An 18,024-nucleotide genomic window follows, 5' to 3' on the forward strand; every position below is an offset into this window, starting at 1 on the left:
GACCCATTGTGTTTGACGAACAATAACTTGTCGCTTTTCTTTTATGTAATGGGTGGATTGATATGTGTATCAGCTGAATATGCTTGCTGCACATTAAAACTTTTGTAGATGGGCAATGTGTTAAAACTGTTACATGTTGTTATATTTCAATTATTTCTTGGGACATGGGGACTGCCCAGGTCAAATTGGGACGTCTGGTCACCCTAGATCTGCATCACCTCACTTCATTGCAGGGTGGAGTACAGTGATCGAAACTGAGCTTATCATGGTGAAAAGGCAGATGACACATTGTAGAGTCTCAGCGATTGCTTAAATGATAGACGTCTTTTAAACATATTGGACTAACCACTGTTCTGGCTGTAGCCACACTTTCTAAAATTTCTAACTCAGATCTGCGCTCACCCATAGACTCATCCTCCACTCCAGTTGGCTATGAACCGTCCCCAAATTGTGTTGCTCCATGGGTTAGGAGGCTGTGTCTGTGATTGGAAGGGTGCCAGTTCAAATCCCAGGGTGATTTCCCTGCTGGGAACGTAACCCCAATTGCTCCAAGGACTGGCTGTATTGTAACATTAATGTTCCCTCAACTGTGTAACCTCCCCCCGTACAATGTAAACTGATGGAACATCAAAGACTGGCAGCTTAACCCCTCTGTTAAATGCCCTAATGTTACGGTCATGCCCTGCTCGTCCGATCCTCCTGTGTGCCACGCCCCCTCATCTACCCCATGTGGAATCCTCGTGTTATCAGCTGTTTCTAGTTGTTGTTAATTAGTCTTGTGACTAAGGCCTTGTTCACACGGACCAGGTGTTTTTCTGGCGTTCGTGGCGCCAGGTGAGCGCCGACTGAGCGGCGACCGTTTTTCTGCTCATTGGAGCAAATCAAAGCGTCCACACGAGTGTTCAGCACCAGCATTCGGCCGGCTACGTGTTCAGGTGGCGTCAAATAAATGCTGTATGCAATGTTTTCTTGGCGTCAAAATCCAGACGAACGCGAGGAAATGACCCTATTGCGTTTACATGGCGTTCGGTTGGCTTTCTGGAGGACTGAATATGTCCAATGATTCTGTACGGCAACTATTATCTTAGATACGCGTAATACGTTTGCTTTTATTTTTGATTTAAAATATCATGCGTCCTTGTCGTGCAAGCGGGGCTGCGCCGCACCGGTGCTCATGGCATGACAGCCCGGACCGCGGCGCCGTACCCGCGTAGCCGAGAGCCGGTAGCGGGGAGCCGACACTGCCCTGGATGGTCGCCGGCTGGTTAACTTTAACCAGGTTGTAATAAAGAATAGGGATCCATGTTTTCAATGCAGAACTATAAACAAAGTTGACTCACATGTAAACAATCTGGACAGAGTAATTACTGCCCCCACAGGTAAATACACAAAACTACAGATTGGGCATCAGGCTGGTGTTAAATAGTGTTAAGCGAACACAAGTGAAACGGCAATCGAACGCAGGTACAAAACGCAGGAAAAACACATATGGCGTTCAGAGGGCATTCATTTCAAACGTCCAAGGCCTAATTGTGAATTAAAACCTGTGTTTCCCCAACTCCTTGACTCCTGTTCCTCTTTCCCCGCTCAGTGGCCCTTGAGAATAAGAATGACCAGACTCTGAAGAGGGATGCCACACCTCACCAAGGAAGACTACCTAGCCTTGGTGGATGAGGTAATTTACTGGCTTAACCAGTCAGAAGTAAAAGAGGATCTCACAGCTCGAGCCCATGCCCTTCAGTCAAGAGATCTTCTGGAAGAAATTTCCCCCCCAAAGACCTACACCTTGCGGAAAAGGTGCGGAGAAATGTATGGCAGCTGATGGGAGGAGTGGCAGAGATGATGTTAAGGCGAGTGCACCTGGGCAGTGGATTGCCTCTCCTCCCACTGTCCAGGCAGCCCAAACCCTCCATCAGTCCTGTTGCATCTGCTCGCAAAAAGCAGCAGAAAGATCGCAAACGAGAGGGTGTCTTGGAAGCCATTCCAGGACCTGTTGCTTCGCCTGCGCCCGAGGCTCGTCTCCCTGCCACTTCGCCGCCGATGCCTGAGGCTCATCTGCCCGCCATTTCAACAGCACCTCCTGTGTCAGTCCCGTCTGCAGTTCCTGTTTCGTCCCTGGCTAGGAAGTAATTTGTCCTTCAGACACTGTACTGGATGATGATGGAAGATCCAGCAGTGCGGGACTCCCCAGTGGCTGACCAACTCCATAAACAGCTTCAAGGGGAGTTCACCACCTTCACCCTAACTTCCCTGCCTCAAGATCTGGAGAAGATGGCGGAGAGCCTGAGGAAGCTGCTCCATTTGAGGGTGGAGCAAGCTTCTTCAGCAGGAGACGCTGCTTTGCCAGAGGCGGCACCTGAAGTCTCTGCTGCTCCTTTTCACGAGGCAGTGCCCACATCCATGGCGCAGCCCCCAGCCATGCCTGCACCCGCGGTTCCTGATCTAGCCCCCGCGGTTCCTGATCCAGCCCCCACAATTCCTGGTCTCCCAATGCCTGTCCCCGAGGAGATCACTGGTCACTCACACCTAGTGGAGATGGAGGAGGAGCTTGAGTGGGACCCCTCAGGGATTTCCCTGATGACTGCCCCGATGTGCCCATCCAGTGGGTCACCCTGACTGCCAACTCAGCATGGCTGATCATGGCCAGGTCCCCATCTCTCTGTGTCCCGCAGAGGGAGAGGACACCTGCGCCGGGTCCTGCTTGCCCTGCTCCCAGGCTCACCTGTGGTCCCCCTTGCTTTGGCTCAGCGGTCGCCTGCGGTTCCCCCAGCTCCTGCTCGACAGTTGCCTGCAATGGCCCCTGTCGTGACTCATCTGTCACCTGCAGTCCTGCCTCTGATGCCTCGTCAGTCGCCTGCGGTTCCCCTAGCTCCACCTCGTGGGTCGTCTGCGCCTTCACTGGCTATGGCTACGTCTTCCCCTACAGTGGCTTCTGCTCCCTCCTCGCCTCCTCCCGTGTCCCCTTCACCTTCCTGCTCGCCTCCACCAGTGGTCCCTCCGCCTTCCTCCTCACCCCCTTCAGTATCCCCTCCAGCTCCTGCCTCGCAGTCGCTGAGGGTCCCTCTGTCTCTGGCCTTGCAGTCGCCTGTGTCCCCTATTGCTCCCACCTTCCGCCCACCGGGGCTCTCTGGTTCCCTTCGCCCTTTGCCTCCTTGCCCACTGGTTTCGTGCCCCCTGTGTTTGCTCCCCATCCTCCTGTTCCACATTTGTTCCCTCCTGGTCTTCCTCCTGGTTTTGTGCCCCCTGGTGTTGTTCCTCTGTTGTCCCCGTCCTTGGTGTCTTTGAGTCTTGTGTTTCTGTTGTTGGTGCCCTTGTGTGTGTCTGCGGTCCCTGTGGTGTGGTTGGTGTCGTTATGCCTGTTCTGTGTATTGATCCTGTTCCCTTGGCCCTGTTGATGTTGTTGCTTTTGTTTCCCCATGTCCTGTCCTGCCAAGTCCTGTTATGTCCCCGGTCTCGTCCCCTCGGTCCCCTTAGGCGCGCCCAGAGTGTGCGCCTTTGGGGAGGGGGGGGTTCTGTCTTGCCCTGCTTGTCTGATTCTCCTGTGTGCCACACCCCCTCATCTACCCGGTGTGGAATCCTCATGTTATCAGCTGTTTCTAGTTGTTGTTTATTAGTCTTGTGTATTTAAGTCTGCGTTAAAGTGTGTTTCTCCAGTTCGGTCATTAACGTCATTGTATCATTTCTGCCTGTTACGTGTTCCTGCTTGCCTTTACTCTGAATTAAACCCTGTGTTTCCCCGACTCCTTCACTTCTGCTCCTCTTTCCTCACTCCGTGCCCCTTGAGAAGGAGACAGTTACTGCTGTGCTATTCACACAAACTCGCTACAATGCCTTCAAGACATTCAAATCACATTTGTAAATTGTGTCTTAAAATATCAAACTCACAACTTATTTCTCCTGAAAATCTAGTCTCGGCCAACAGTTGCACAATACTGTGCAAAAGTCTTGAGCCATCAAAAAAAAATATGTTCAAATGATCTTCATGTTGGTGTAGAACTATAAAATTATGTCCGTCAAATGTGCCAGCTTAGTCATTTTCAAACCTCTCCTTAGGTCACCACAGTATTTGCAACAACCATCCAAAAATTTTTTATTTGACCACTAACGTACCTCCTATGGCTAGTCAATACCTCATTGACTTTTGTTAACTAATTAAATAAATGAATTAAGTGAGCTGGTGGTGAAATTGAATGAATATATGCAATGGCTGAGGTGCCCTAGAGGAGAGGTTTGGGGACCAAAGCGATGTTCAGCTAGACATCCAACAACATTTCAGTACCTTTTTGGAGAACAAAATAAGTTCTTGTTAGTTTTTATGTTTTTAATTTACTTATATTATAATGTTAAATTGTGTTTTTCATTCTGAGCAAATATATTCTTACTAGTTCTTTCATGGTCCAAGATTTTTACACAGTATATATACCCAATAAAAAAAGAATTAAAAAGAGGAAATCTTGGAAACCAGAAATGAAAGCTGTTTCCCCCTTATCAAACACGCAAAAAGCCTTCAGTAACAACAAACAATCCAGTCAGACAATTAACAATAAAATATCAATGGTAACTTTGGGTTCAAAGGGTGGAGACCGAGAGCACATATTGGTAACAGTCATAGTCCCAGTTCATTAGTAAGTGCTCTTAATTAGAGCAGAAGTGACTGGAAATTGCTCACACCCAATATCCATGACACATGCGAACACATGCACTGTTTCTGTCTGTATTGCGAATTACTAAGCTAACCAGTTTGACAATCCAGTATAATAATTATATCGTATACAGGCTTCAATGTAGCTGTTATTTAAACATGTTGACTTCTTCTTCTAATGAAAGAACAGGACTTTCCTGATGTGGTTCTAGAAAACCACAGGCCCAGTTGGCCCATCTGTTCTTAGACACAGGAAGTTAGCATGCAAGCACTGCAAGAAGTGAGGTTACAGTAAGTATCGCTCGTCCATACTGGGGCAGTTGGAGGGGCTTGTTGGCTCAGCGTGGAGTGCTCTTGCTGCATACCTTCTCGGTAGAATATGTGGAAGCATATCCCTCAAAAGAGGGACCTACTGCAGGGAATCCAGGAGGTGATGGTTTGGTGTTTTGGCTGATTTCTTTCCTGTAGTGACATTTCAGCTTTCAATGCGGATAATAAGCAGCCTGTCTGCCAGCCTCACTCTGCACTGGCTTGGCCCCACGCCTTCCCACGCTATGGTATTTTATACGGCAACATTATCACAGATTGCAAGTCATATCTCCTAGCCAGAGGGGGAAATTTCAGGTTCAGTACAAATCCAAGTACAAAATATTTCATAACTTTTGAGTATTTTGTAATTTGTATTTTGCTGAATGGAAAAAAAAACAAAAACACTTTGAGACTGTATTTTTTGTATTTAAAATCTAATTGTATTTATTTTCTGTAAGTTTAAGAAGCCTCTTCACCAAGTTTAGTCTATCACTGACTTTTAGATGCAAATAAATCACATGACCCAGCTTACTAGTTTGTTTTTGCATGACCAGTAATCCAAGGAAAGCTTGGTGCTCGGTACAAATTGCCATAAGGTTAAGTATGTAGTAAAAATCTACTCACTGAATGTCATTATAGGAAGGAAAAATGACAAAGAGCAGTGCTGTCCTCTACAACTTGACAATCAACTTGCTGGCCTGCTAGAGGCATTCTAGTTAATTTCAACAGGCATGCTCAGGCAGAGGCATATTGTGGTTTGTCATTAAGGCTTTATTGGTTGCATTAGAGATAAATTAGGCTAGCTACTTCTGTTCCTAAAGACAAAAACTAGGCACTGAGCCAGTGTAAAAAGGAGAACCGACTAGTGAACTTGATGTTACATATTATACACTGCCCGGCCAAAAAAAAAGTCATCATTTGAATTTATATCAGCCAATACTAAAGAGCCAATGACTGAATCATTATTACAGTTCAGCAACATTATGCACCAATAAAGTAAAGTCAGCTGAGTACCTGAATCTACTGAATGGCCAGGTTTCACCTCCATCCATCATCAATGGATTTTTTTCTTCCCTGTTGGCATGGGCATTTTCCAGGACAAGAATGCCAAGATTCATTGGGTTTGAATTGTCAAAGAGTGGTTCAGGGAGCATGAAGAATCATTTTCACACATGACTTGGTCACCACAGAGTGGGGCGGAACAGAAACCTCCCGAAACCCGGCAGGGGAAGCAGCGGAGACCGAGACAGCTCCCAGGAAGACCCCAGGCGTGTCTTACTGCCTTTGGTTTCTTCACCTTTTCGTTTTCCCCGCTGATTTCGCCGGAGTCTGGGGCACTTCTGGCAGCTCCGAAAGTGGACCAGGTAGTTCACTTTCCAGGGCTATCCGCTGCATCATCGAGTCCACCAGTGTTTATCTTTTCACATTTTATGTCCTGCACATTCCAAAAATATCTTATTTTTTTAGGCTTTTATCCAAAGTGAGATACAGTCGAGGACACAGTCAGTCAGTCCCAGTTAAGGGCCTTGAACCAGTAACCTTCTGATTACAGGCACACAGGTTTAGCCCACTGAGCCACATGCTGCCCCTTATTTAACCAAACTCCTTAGCAGAGGATGGTTTCAATCCATTGATCTCTGGGTTAGGGGCCCAGCACACTTCCGCTGCGCCACTCTGCTACAAACAAACTGACTTGGCAATTATATTTGGGAAAGATTTTCAACAACTGGAGCTCCCGTTTTGCACATGTGCATAGTGATGGCAGCATTTTGTAAGTAATGGGTAGATTACAGGGAAGTGAGACGTTTAGTTGGGAAGTGAGAAGTGTGTTTGAAGTTCATGAAAGCAAGAAACAGAACACTGACTTTGCTTTGTGGCCAAGACTAAACAAAACATCTATATATTGTATGTAAACATCTGTAGAAACAAACCCAGTCACCTGACTCTCTATCCTGGGAGTTGGTGCCACTCACCCCTCATTGCAAGATTTTAACTTTCAGTTTCAAAAGGAGCTATATGGCACAACTAATAAATTACTGGGACTGTCCTCCACTTCAGGGTGCTGCCCACTAATTTAGCAAATGTCATTGCTTATTTATAAGCTTGGCACACAAATTCAAGACCAACACTGAACAAAGTACAGTGGTACCTCAGAACCCGAACTTTATCCGTTCAAAACTCAGGTTCGAATCCTAAAAAGTTTGTGTTCTGATCGAATTTTCCCCATAAGAAATAATGGAAAACCAATTAATTGGTTCCCTGCCCCAAAAAATTACACCTAAATATGTTTTGAACAGGATAAAACAAGAAATGAACAGGATAAAACAAGAAGAACATTTTTTTTTCTTAATGGCTTCCAAAACGATAAAGAATGTACCCCAACACTACCCCTGTCCTACCCCGATCGTCCGCTACTTCCGTGTGCCACGCCCCCCCGTTAACCTCGAGTGGAATCCCCGTGTGATCAGCTGTTTCTGGTTGTTGTCATTAGTCCTCTGTACTTAGTCCGCTTTTCAGTTTGTTTCCCTAGTCCGGTCCTTGTGTTGTTCTGCCTGTTCTCAATTAAACCCTGCACTCTAAAAACTGCTGGGTTAAAAACAACCCAATTTGGGTTATTTTGGTAACCCAGCGCTGGGTAAAAAAGGGACTAACCCAACGCTGGGTTATTTTGACCCAACAAGTTGGGTTACACGTTTAACCCAGCATATTGGGTTCTGATTTTTAACCCAACTATTAGTTCAAAATGACTACACTGCTGGGTTGAATGTAACCCAAAATGGGTCAGAAATTTAATCTAGAAACTTTGGTGATTAAAATTACTAAAATAAAAACAATTCTACAGCAATACATACTTCAGTAATGGAATTTTATTTATGACAAAACATGTAAAAAATGTGTCCATATGAATTTAAGACATTTTTCCCATCTCCACCTCAGCATTAAGACAATTTCTATTAAAATGTATCAAAATGTATCACAGAAACACTGTGACTGAAGTCAGTAACAATGCATCAGACTGAAGTCAGACAAATTACCTTTAGAAAAACACAATTTGAAATATGAAAACTTTTCATAACATTTACATCATACATAAACATTAATATATCCTGAGATATACAGGAATCATCAGTAAGAATCAATTGCAATGTAATTGCAGAATAGAGGAAAAATAAAAGTATGTAGAAGTAATAATGAAAAAGCATCTAACTGACTGAAGTCAGAAAGATTAACTTTAAAATACAAATTTGTGCATAAACATTAACATATCCTGATATATATAAATCATCAACTGCAATGTAGAAAAAAAATATGTAGAAGTAAAAATGAAACGGCATCAAACTGACTGAAAAAACAAACAAAAAAAAAACTTAAGAAAATACAAATTTAAGATTAAGAAAAAATAGGAAAACATTTTATAACTTTCCCATTAACAATTATGTGCAAACATCAATATATCCTGAGATATAAAGTGACTGAAGTCAAATTTACTTCCAAGAAAATATGTATTTAAAATATGAAAACATTTCAAACGTCCACTGCAGCAAGTAATGTACTTTGCTCAAATGCTGTGCCATTTATTATAGCAAAGGGTTGAAAGCAGTGGTTGTCTCCAAGCATGAGAACATAAGAAAATTCAATGGACTCTTCTGAACGAAGGTACTCAGCCATATTGGTCCCAATCTGAAAAAAGAAAAAATAAATAAAAAACAAATGGTATAGATTCATTAAGAACTCAAAAATGTGTAAAAGTTAAATATCCTTAGAGCTACCTTCAGAACACCTAAAAAACCTTTAGGAGCATTAAAGACCATAACACACCAAGCTATCAGCATTAGTTAACCACTGACCATGGCCTTAGCACTATGCTTAGAAAATGTCCGTCGAACATGCTTAGTTTCAAGCCTCCTTTAGCCTGAGCTGAGCTCAGACATTCCCGCCTGCATCAAACCATTTACAGGATTAAAGAAATTACATGTTCGTAGTAAATTAACATCGTTTGCTGTCGAATGTACAACTAAGTCAAACGAATTGAACGAAATGTACCTTACAAGCAGAGCGGGAAATTTATGTGGATGTGCTGACAAAATCAAATTAGTTAAGTAAACTCCGCTATATCAAAACCGTATCTAACACAGTAAATCATTAATAATAAACAAAGTAGATTTAACATATACAAAGTAATATTTAAAAAATTTACGTTATCCTTTCCAAGCTCCTTCCGATGACGATGTCACGCGCGCTTTCCCGTCCACTGAGCAAGAGATCGGCAGTGAGGCGGAGCACGGCCGTCGCTTAGTCGTTAGGTAATCTCAGTTCAACTGACCGAAAGCCTAAAATTTGCGTGTATATATATTATACAGTAAAGCAAATGTTTTATTTATTATGAACATTGTTAAATACACACTGAATAACTTACGTTTCAGACAGAATTTCACTGGCTTCCCTCTAAAGACGGCGCAAAACTCCGTCAACTCTCGCTGATGTCCCTGGATGTTGACGTGACGTGCGTGCTCTCTTTCACGTCCGCGTTCCCAATCCAGCACTGCTGGGTTATAGATCAAGACCGATTTTCAACCCAAATTGGGTTAAATCAACCCAACTTTGTTACCCAGCAGTCTCAACCCAGCATTTGGGTTGAAAAAACAACCCAGCGTTTTTTAGAGTGTGTGTTTCCCGATCGCTTGAGTCCTTTCCCTGCTTCCCCAGTCCCAGCTTGGCAGATCGTGACAGCCATAAGCCGTATCCCAACACTGCGTCAACACTAGACTATGCCATGCGGTTCATTGTTTATTTTTAGTATTACTCTGTATCTGTTAATTTGTTCTTAAATCGCGAATTTTTAGGGTGTAACACTAGTACGGCTATTGCATAACTTTTTGGTGCACAATGGCAAAATGGCAAAATTATATATAGTAGGCCTACAGTGTATTACCTGATACACTATTTTCAATTTAAAAAAGCACTATCACCAAGAAATTATGCTATTATAGCGAATGCGAGGCTGAGACTGAAGCGTTACCCTTTGTTTCCGCTGAAAGACATGCCGCAACTCATTTCCCCGCGTGTACAAGTTATCTTAGGTCGGCGTTCACGGTTCGACTGCTGAGATTCAGAACGAGTTCTAGATAAAAAAAATTCGAACGGGTAGGTTCGACTTTAAGAAATTCGACTTCTAATGAGTTTGAGTGCTGAGGTACCACTGTATAAGCAGTTATAAAAAATACTCACACATCATTTGGTATGTTTCCCTTCTAGTGTTGTGCATTTTCCTTAGCCTTGGTAAGTTTGCATTAGTAAGTTCTAGTTAAAACTAGAGCTGCACTGATTCTCTTAGTGTCACAAAATATTGCCCCTTTGCTCATGTTAAAAATTCACGTGGAATTTGTCACATCACCCAGAGTGTCACTTATCTTTTCACATATACAGGAAAGATTTTCTCTCTGTAATCAAGCAGACCTTTGGCGTTTTCCACAGCCCAAATAAATGAATCCATTGCTTGTGTTGGTGGGCAGTCCTGGCAATGAGCTGTAACTTATCAGTGGTTTCACAGAGTCAATGACGCTCACTGGCTTCTTTCAAAAAGGAAAATGTAAACTTAGAAAGTCAACATCAGGAGAAAACAATACAACTGGTGGTGGGCTGCTGCAGTGCCAAGGAGCTACCCAGTGGGAGGAAGTGGGGATGGTGTAGAGATGCATGTACCTGGGCTCCAGCTGCACAGCAGTGGCGTAAAAGAAAGGCCAGAGCAGACTCTCAGCCCAAAAGGTGCCCTTTCCAGTAGAGAAAATGGGATGCAGTGCTGTAAAGGTTACTCCTAAGCAGTGGGAAAACATGATGAAGTGCCCAAATTGGTGCCCCTCCAGTGAATAAAATGAAATACAGTGCCTCACTATTGCCTCGTTTCCACCAACAGGGAGCCGGAGCCAGGCTAGTTCTCGCTTGGTGCCTTTAGTGAAAATAAAGGTTACTCAGTTGATTTCATTTTTTGGATTTATTTTGATCTGTTTTGGATTTTAAGTTATTATAAACTACCGAACCAAAATATATATATATATATATGTATGACCGTTGTGGTCTGTCTCTATTGCCTGTATCCACTTTTGTCTTTTGTTTCTTGTCTGTGTTTGTAAGTGACTTCATTCTCGCCCGCTGCTTTACCGCTGTTATTTTAAGGTTCGCTAACAACTGAACTTCCGCCTCATGATCTCTTTGCCACTCCAGCGGCATCATTTTTAATTTATTCGACCTTTACTATTTGAATTACACCCCCCCCCCCCCCATTAACTTTTCTATATTTTTTTATCACTTAACCAGTTCGCACTATGTGTGTCTTTGCACTTTGTCTTGAGTTATTCCACTATGTGGCTCGACCTAAACTAATAATTTCTCTTCCTCCGCAATGCAGGTAAGTCAGGGGCCTTAAGCAATTAGTCTGCCTATAGCAAGAGCTAAGTTCCTTTACTGCTGTATGCTAAGTAATATCCTACTGTGGTCAATAAACTGCATCTTTATAATTTTAGAATATGTTGTCAGCGTGTGGCTCAGTTGGCTAAGCCGTGTGCCTGTAATCACAAAGTCACCGGTTCAAGCCCAGCCTCAGCATGTCTGCTGCTCCTTGAGCAAGACCCTCAACCCCCAGCTCCCTGGGTGCTGCTACAGGTGGCTGCCCTTCGTGGACAACTTGCTCTACAAAGAGCAAGTTGAGGCGTAAAAAGAATTTCCCCACAGGGATTAATAAAGTGTAAATTATTATTATTTTTATAATGCAATATTATATACCTATATCCACTACTAGTAAAGCGGTCATGAAACTCGCCACCTCAGTGCACTAGGTTTTTGAAGTACTGTGAGAATTGCGGGCGCGCATTTCTTACTTTTCTTGCTGCACTCACATTTCCTCCTTTTGACAGTGGTCTCACATGAAGCTGTCGCAGAGATGGAGCGCAGACTCTGGCATTTGGTGGGCCTCGTCCTCGTAGGCGTTCTTCTCAGCACCCAGACCTCCCCAGGTGAGAATGGCTGCTCACGACCCTGGTGAGGTTGGAAAATGTGTCGTTACGCTGAAGGTTGAATGGTAACAGATTTGAGATAAATATAAGGCAAAGTATTTAGTACTGGCATTATCTCTTTCAAAATCTCATAACTCTTACTGACATTTGTTGAATTTTGATGTTTGTTTACTCTGGACTCCCTTGTTGCATAGTTAAGCACGATGAGGAAACTCCATCAGATATAGCTGTTTTGTCCTTGACTGAAGACCACAGGTCACTTTTTTCTGGTTGAGAACCATAATATCAGTAGCCTCATACTCAGCAGAAAGTTGCTGGAGAGAGTAATGACCATTACTAATGACTGTATTCTGCATTCTTTATTCTGTATGTAGCGCCCTATAGAAATGGGTGGTAATGTTACAGGGAAAAGTGGAGAGTTTGTGGGTGTTAGTATTGCGAGGTGACGTTCATATTATGCCCGATGCAAAATCTTAGGGAAAATCTTAGGGAATAGCTTAACATTGAGCTACCCAGGACCTCTTCCAGTGTGCACACTAGGTTGAGAATTATACTTTAGAAAAGTGGATACGCATACGGTGGGCATATGTTGTAATATCCATAGAGGATATTACAACCACCCCCCCCACGGATCCTGGGCTACAAGGGGCTTGGGTCATTTTGCTAGGTGTACATGTATTGCAGTTACTGTTTTTTTTAAACCACGCTGTTTTATCTTTTCTAACCTTGAGAGAAGGCCAGGATTGTGATAACAGAGGAAGTAATTTAAAGTCATTTAAATCATAGCAAATGTTCTCAAAAATGCATGGGAAAAAGTCTATAAAAGTATTAGTATACATAATTACATACATACTCAGGATACAAGTATTTACTATTGCCATTATTTGCCTCTTAAGAGGTTAGAGAACTAAACTTTCTTCAGATAAAACCCAATTTTGTCTGTCCTTAACCAGGTACAACCCCATGTTTTGTATGATACAGAAATGGAAATTCTGAGTGCAGATCCTTAACTTTAAACTTGCGTAATTGCAACATAAATCAACCTCAAGACACCTGAGTCCAGCATTTAGGTGCTGCTAGTTGTGGGGGTTCTGCCTAGAGAGATCTTCCAGATGCAGTGAATCCAATAAAGTATTAATCTTATTTGTATAGCCTAAATTTCAGTGTCACTGTAAAATTACAATGAGAACCATAAAGTCAGAATTGTTGGAGAGAGTGTTGAGTATAAATAAATACAATAATTAGTAATTCTGCATTGTAGCTCCTTTTTTAAACCACAATGTTTTATCTTTTCTAACCTTCAGAGAACGCCAGGATTGTGACAGCAGAGGAAGGAAAGTCAATTACTGTCAAATGCTCGACGACCAAAAATGCCGAGTCGATGCATTTGTACCAAAGGATGGAGTCAGAGAAGAAAGTGCTCTATTATTACAGGAACCCTGCTAAATGCAGACCTGAAGATGAGTATGTAGATAGAGTGAAGACAGAGGGAGAGATGGTCAATCTCTCAGTCACTATTACTAACGTAACAGATGATGACTCTGGTCTCTACTGGTGCTCATACAATATGATTCAGGACCTAAATCTGATGAAGTTCAACAGCAACTATACTCTGGTTGTAGTAAATGGTAAGTGCTGACTGATCGTTATTCTTTTCATAGTCAAAGCATGTACAGGATATGGGATCACTTGTACAGAATGGTAGTGGAACACTATTCAAACCGTGCTGCTCAAAGCACCATTACTAATCATGGACATGGTGAGACCCAGGAGCAGGTGATATGTCTTGACAATTTGATGATGTGACACAGCTGACCTGAAGCCGTGTCCACCTGCCGAACCAGTGCCGACTCCTCCATGTCACCTCCTCATGACCAGCCTGAGGGTCATCATTACCATCTGTGCTGGCTCTGTAGTCTTGTTGAATGTCGTCATCCTTCTCATCTGTCTGGGCCCTAAGGTGAGTGTGCTTTTTGTAATCTTGGGATGTGTCTGTGTGTGTTAGTTTGACCACAAGCATGTGGTAACCAATGATTAAAATATTGGATTTCTAAAAAAGATTCGTGCAATATTTTTTGATCAGTATTATCAAACCCCATAATGATGAACCAAGGTCACAATTGTTACTCCAACTCTGTGTAGTTGTGTGTTTACATTTTATATTTGACACTTCTAGTTGTGTCTGTATGACATCATATCCCGTTTTCTTTCTCCTCAGATGAAAAAAGCCCGTAGTAAGAAAAAAAACATGCAGTATAACGAAATATATGAAGGCATACAACACTGTCCATCTCTCACCTCAGAGGACGTGCACAAATCCCATGATTATTCTTCATCTCACGATTAATCATCTTTATTATCATAACCTGTAACTCTAAATGTCAAGTAATTGCACCAACAGCTATGGCTGGGTGATATGGCTGAAAAACAATATCTTGATATTTAGGTCACTGTATAGATTAATTAAAAGACAGAAAAAGACACATTTTTGTAATTCACAAAGATGCAGCTTCTCTGAATTAATAGATATTCTAACGTGAATAGAGGAGATGTATTTTAATCATATTCCATCAGCAAAACCTATGCCGCATTAAAAAATAAATGGTTTTATGGAATATTATTCAGCACTATATAACTAGAATATAATCATTATGGTATTATTAAAAAGCATGCCAAATACCCATGATGTAATCATTACAATGTAATCATTATAATGTAATCAACACAATGCAATCAATTGTATTTGCACCTCGTGTTAGCCTAAGAGTTTTTGTTAGCTACTTTATGTTAGTCCTGAATGTATGAATATCCACCTTTATTAGTGTTATATTTTATCACTATGTTGAAGGACAAATATATTATCAACCCTTTAGTTAGACAATGTGCAACAGGCTGAATCTGCCAAGGTTTGCTACTGAAGTAAAGGATTCGCCTGAGTTCACCAAAAGTTCACGGCTAAGCATTTTTAAAAAACCAAGGGGAGATGGTCGAGCCACCATTATGTTCGGCAGAGAGACCAAACAGTAAAAGAAATGATGGACAAACCTATCACCTAGGGGTGTGGATTAAGGGAAAAAACAATGATTGTGAATGGTTGAAGGAATGATGATGCTCAAGTGACAAGATATTGTTAAATGATAAGAACTTGTATAAAAATTGGTGTAAAACAGTATTGGACACACTTGCAAGTGTCTGGCCTTGGTTGTAACTTCATTGTTGCAATAAAGACTGAATTTGGATCTACATGAGTGGCTTCTGACTTCTGATTTGGCAGGGAAGGCAAAATCCAGTTTCAACAAGAAATTTCAAGAAAGTCGGCGATAAAAATGAGAACGGTTACAATTTTTTTCTTTTGAATTCTCAACTCAATTCTCAACTTTTTTTGATGGTTACAACTTTGAGAAATTAATAGGAAGGCTCTTTCTTTCAATGACTGGCACATCAATGCCATCTGAGACAATTCAGAAACTGTGGTGGGTTTGTTTGCCATAATTTTGTCACCAATTACCTTGCAGAGTAATTCTTAGGGCTGGGCTGGTCTTTTCATCTCCTAGATGTTCTCAGCTTTGAGTAATTGCTTCATCCATTTTGCAGTGTGGTAATGGGCATTGTCTTGTATAAAAATGACTGGCTGACTGGGTGAGGCTTGTTGGGAAGGATCCTCATGTTGCTAAAGGAGATTCTGATATTCATCAGTGTTCACCTTACCATGGAGCCGTATGAGAGGCCCGACTCCTGCAGCCGGGAACATGCCCACCGTGACACGTACCCCTCTGAACTTACCTGACTTCTTCACACACTTGGTGGAGTCTTTCCCCAATTCAACTTTGGACCAGTTCTCCTCTGTTCACACAACATGCTCCTCAGCAAAGGTCTAGTCTAGCCTCTTCATTCTTCTTGCTGATGAACAGCTTGGTCATCACGGAGTAGGCTTTCAGTCCATATTGTCCCAGATGACGAGACCCTGTCAAGACAAATTCCTGCCCAGAGCTGATTTGGTGAGCGATTCCAGCTGTGGTGTTGAACTGATCCCCCACTAAGACTCTCCCCATAATCCTCTTCACTTGTGTACTCATCTTGTGTGGGGAACTGGCCTTTTGGGACTTGAATGACTTAGTTTCTATGTACAGCTTGAATGTTTGAGAAATTAAGTTATTGGAACGACTAACTTCTCTTCCAGTGGCTAAGAGGGTCATCCCATCAGCCTTCATCTGAACAACCTGACATCACAGGGTTTCAGGTACCTTGGAGAGGTCCAGCATCTTGCAAAATGCCTGCCAATGTTGTTGAATAGATTGGGGTTGCCAGGTATTTCAAAATATTTCAGATTAGAACCAAAAACTGTCAAGTACAACAAATCGTTCTTTAATTTTGATCGCAGACATTGATTGAATTTCTAGTGCAAATTTTATATTTTGTGATATGCAATACTTGTCACTGATGGAATACAGCTAAAATCTCTCATCTATTCAGGTTAGAATAACATAGAATTCAAATAAGCAATGACTTTGTAAATTCCTAAAATATCACTTGTTCTCTAATTTTGATCTCCACTGTATATCAATATTATTAAAATTGATATAAAATACTTTTTAAAAGTCAGGACAGAAAGTCAGAATTATGGTTTTATTTATTCACATCAATGTTTCCCAACTGGAAAACATCTCTGCTGAGCATAACAATATCACATTAATAAAAATCTTAGAAAAAATACAAATTGACTAATTATCCAAGCGCTTAAAATGTAAACTATTTTTTTAAGTGTTTCACAATTAGATTGTTCTGGTAAATGGTTATATTCAGAATACAACATTGTATAACATATTTTTGGTCATCTGCTGAACCATGGTTTCACATGAACCAAAAAAAAATTGCAAATTACAAATTGACCAAAACGTACAAAGACATGGATGGGGGAAAAAATCGTATATCTGATATGCAAAAACAAATATTTCAAGTAGCTGGGTTGTTCCAAAATTAAATGTATGGAGTCAAATTACATCCACATAGTGCTGCAAACAAATGTGTGTATCCATCCATCCATCCATCCATTAACTTCCGCTTATCCGAGGTCGGGTCGCAGGGGCAGCAGTCTCAGCAGGGAAACCCAGACTTCCCTCTCCCGGCCACTTCCTCCAGCTCCTCTGGGGGAATCCCGAGGTGTTCCCAGGCCAGCCGAGAGACATAGTCCCTCCAGCGGGTTCTGGGTCTTCCCCGGGGCCTCCTCCCAGTGGGACATTCCCGGAACACCTCACTAGGGAGGCATCCAGCAGGCATCCTAAGCAGATGCCTGAGCTACCTCATCTGGCTCCTCTCAATGCGGAGGAGCAGCGGCTCTACTCTGAGTCCCTCCCGAATGACTGAGCTCCTCACCCTATCTCTAAGGGAGAGCCCAGCCACTCTGCGGAGAAAATTCATTTTGGCCGCTTGCACTCGCGATCTCGTTCTTTCGGTCACTACCCACAGCTCGTGACCATAGGTGATCCGGCGGACCCTCCTCTCCAGGACCCCCGAACAGACCTTACCAGGGAGGCTGAGGAGTGTGATCCCCCAATAGTTGGAACACACCCTCCGGTCCCCCTTCTTGAAGATGGGGACCACCACCCTGGTCTGCCAATCCAGAGGCACCACCCCCGATGTCCATGCGATGCCGCAGATGCGTGTCAACCAGGACAGCCCCGCAACCTCCAGAGCCTCGAGGAACTCCAGGCGGATCTCATCCACCCCTGGGGCCCAGCCACCGAGGAGCTTTTTAACCACCTCAGCAACTTCTGCCCCAGAGATAGGTGAGTCCACCCCCAAGTCCCCAGACTCTGCTTCCTCATTGGAAGGTGTGTGGGTGGGATTGAGGAGGTCTTCGAAGTATTCCTTCCACCTACCCACAACGTCCTGAGCTGAGGTCAGCAGCGCACCATCCATTTGACATGATATGGGTGGGTGTGGCTTTGTTGGGGTGTCTGTCACAACCCTATCCATACTGACCTGTACTTCATATGTCTGCGCTTGCACAACGTTTTTGTACGAAAAATTGCATGAAAATTTTACATCACGATAATCGTGATG

The 18,024-nt window shown here is 42.8% G+C and overlaps 1 protein-coding gene and 1 long non-coding RNA gene across 4 annotated transcripts in view; one reads left to right on the forward strand and one right to left on the reverse strand.

Moving 5' to 3' along the window:
- Positions 1-7,800: 7,800 nt before the first annotated feature.
- LOC140590978 (uncharacterized) lies at positions 7,801-9,478 on the reverse strand. The gene is made up of 2 exons (XR_011991863.1): positions 9,150-9,478; positions 7,801-8,632 (listed from the first exon to the last, which is right to left on the reverse strand). It is a non-coding gene; the product is annotated as an uncharacterized lncRNA (long non-coding RNA).
- A 2,198-nt stretch (positions 9,479-11,676) lies between these two features.
- The window catches only part of LOC111833499 (uncharacterized), a 46,220-nt gene continuing 39,872 nt past the window's right edge, over positions 11,677-18,024 (forward strand). The window contains exons 1-5 of one of the 3 annotated variants that reach the window (XM_072712136.1): positions 11,677-11,693; positions 11,863-11,961; positions 13,266-13,589; positions 13,773-13,921; positions 14,180-15,206. In XM_072712136.1, coding sequence (XP_072568237.1) covers positions 11,889-11,961; positions 13,266-13,589; positions 13,773-13,921; positions 14,180-14,308 — 675 coding nt within the window. In that variant the 5' untranslated portion in view covers positions 11,677-11,693; positions 11,863-11,888 and the 3' untranslated portion in view covers positions 14,309-15,206. Of the gene's footprint in view, positions 11,694-11,839; positions 11,962-13,265; positions 13,590-13,772; positions 13,922-14,179; positions 15,207-18,024 lie in introns of those variants that run through there. The other 2 variants (XM_072712135.1, XM_072712137.1) reach the window with 2 other exon arrangements.

Source organism: Paramormyrops kingsleyae, chromosome 5 (assembly GCF_048594095.1).
Source record: "Paramormyrops kingsleyae isolate MSU_618 chromosome 5, PKINGS_0.4, whole genome shotgun sequence".
Lineage (NCBI taxonomy): Eukaryota > Metazoa > Chordata > Actinopteri > Osteoglossiformes > Mormyridae > Paramormyrops > Paramormyrops kingsleyae.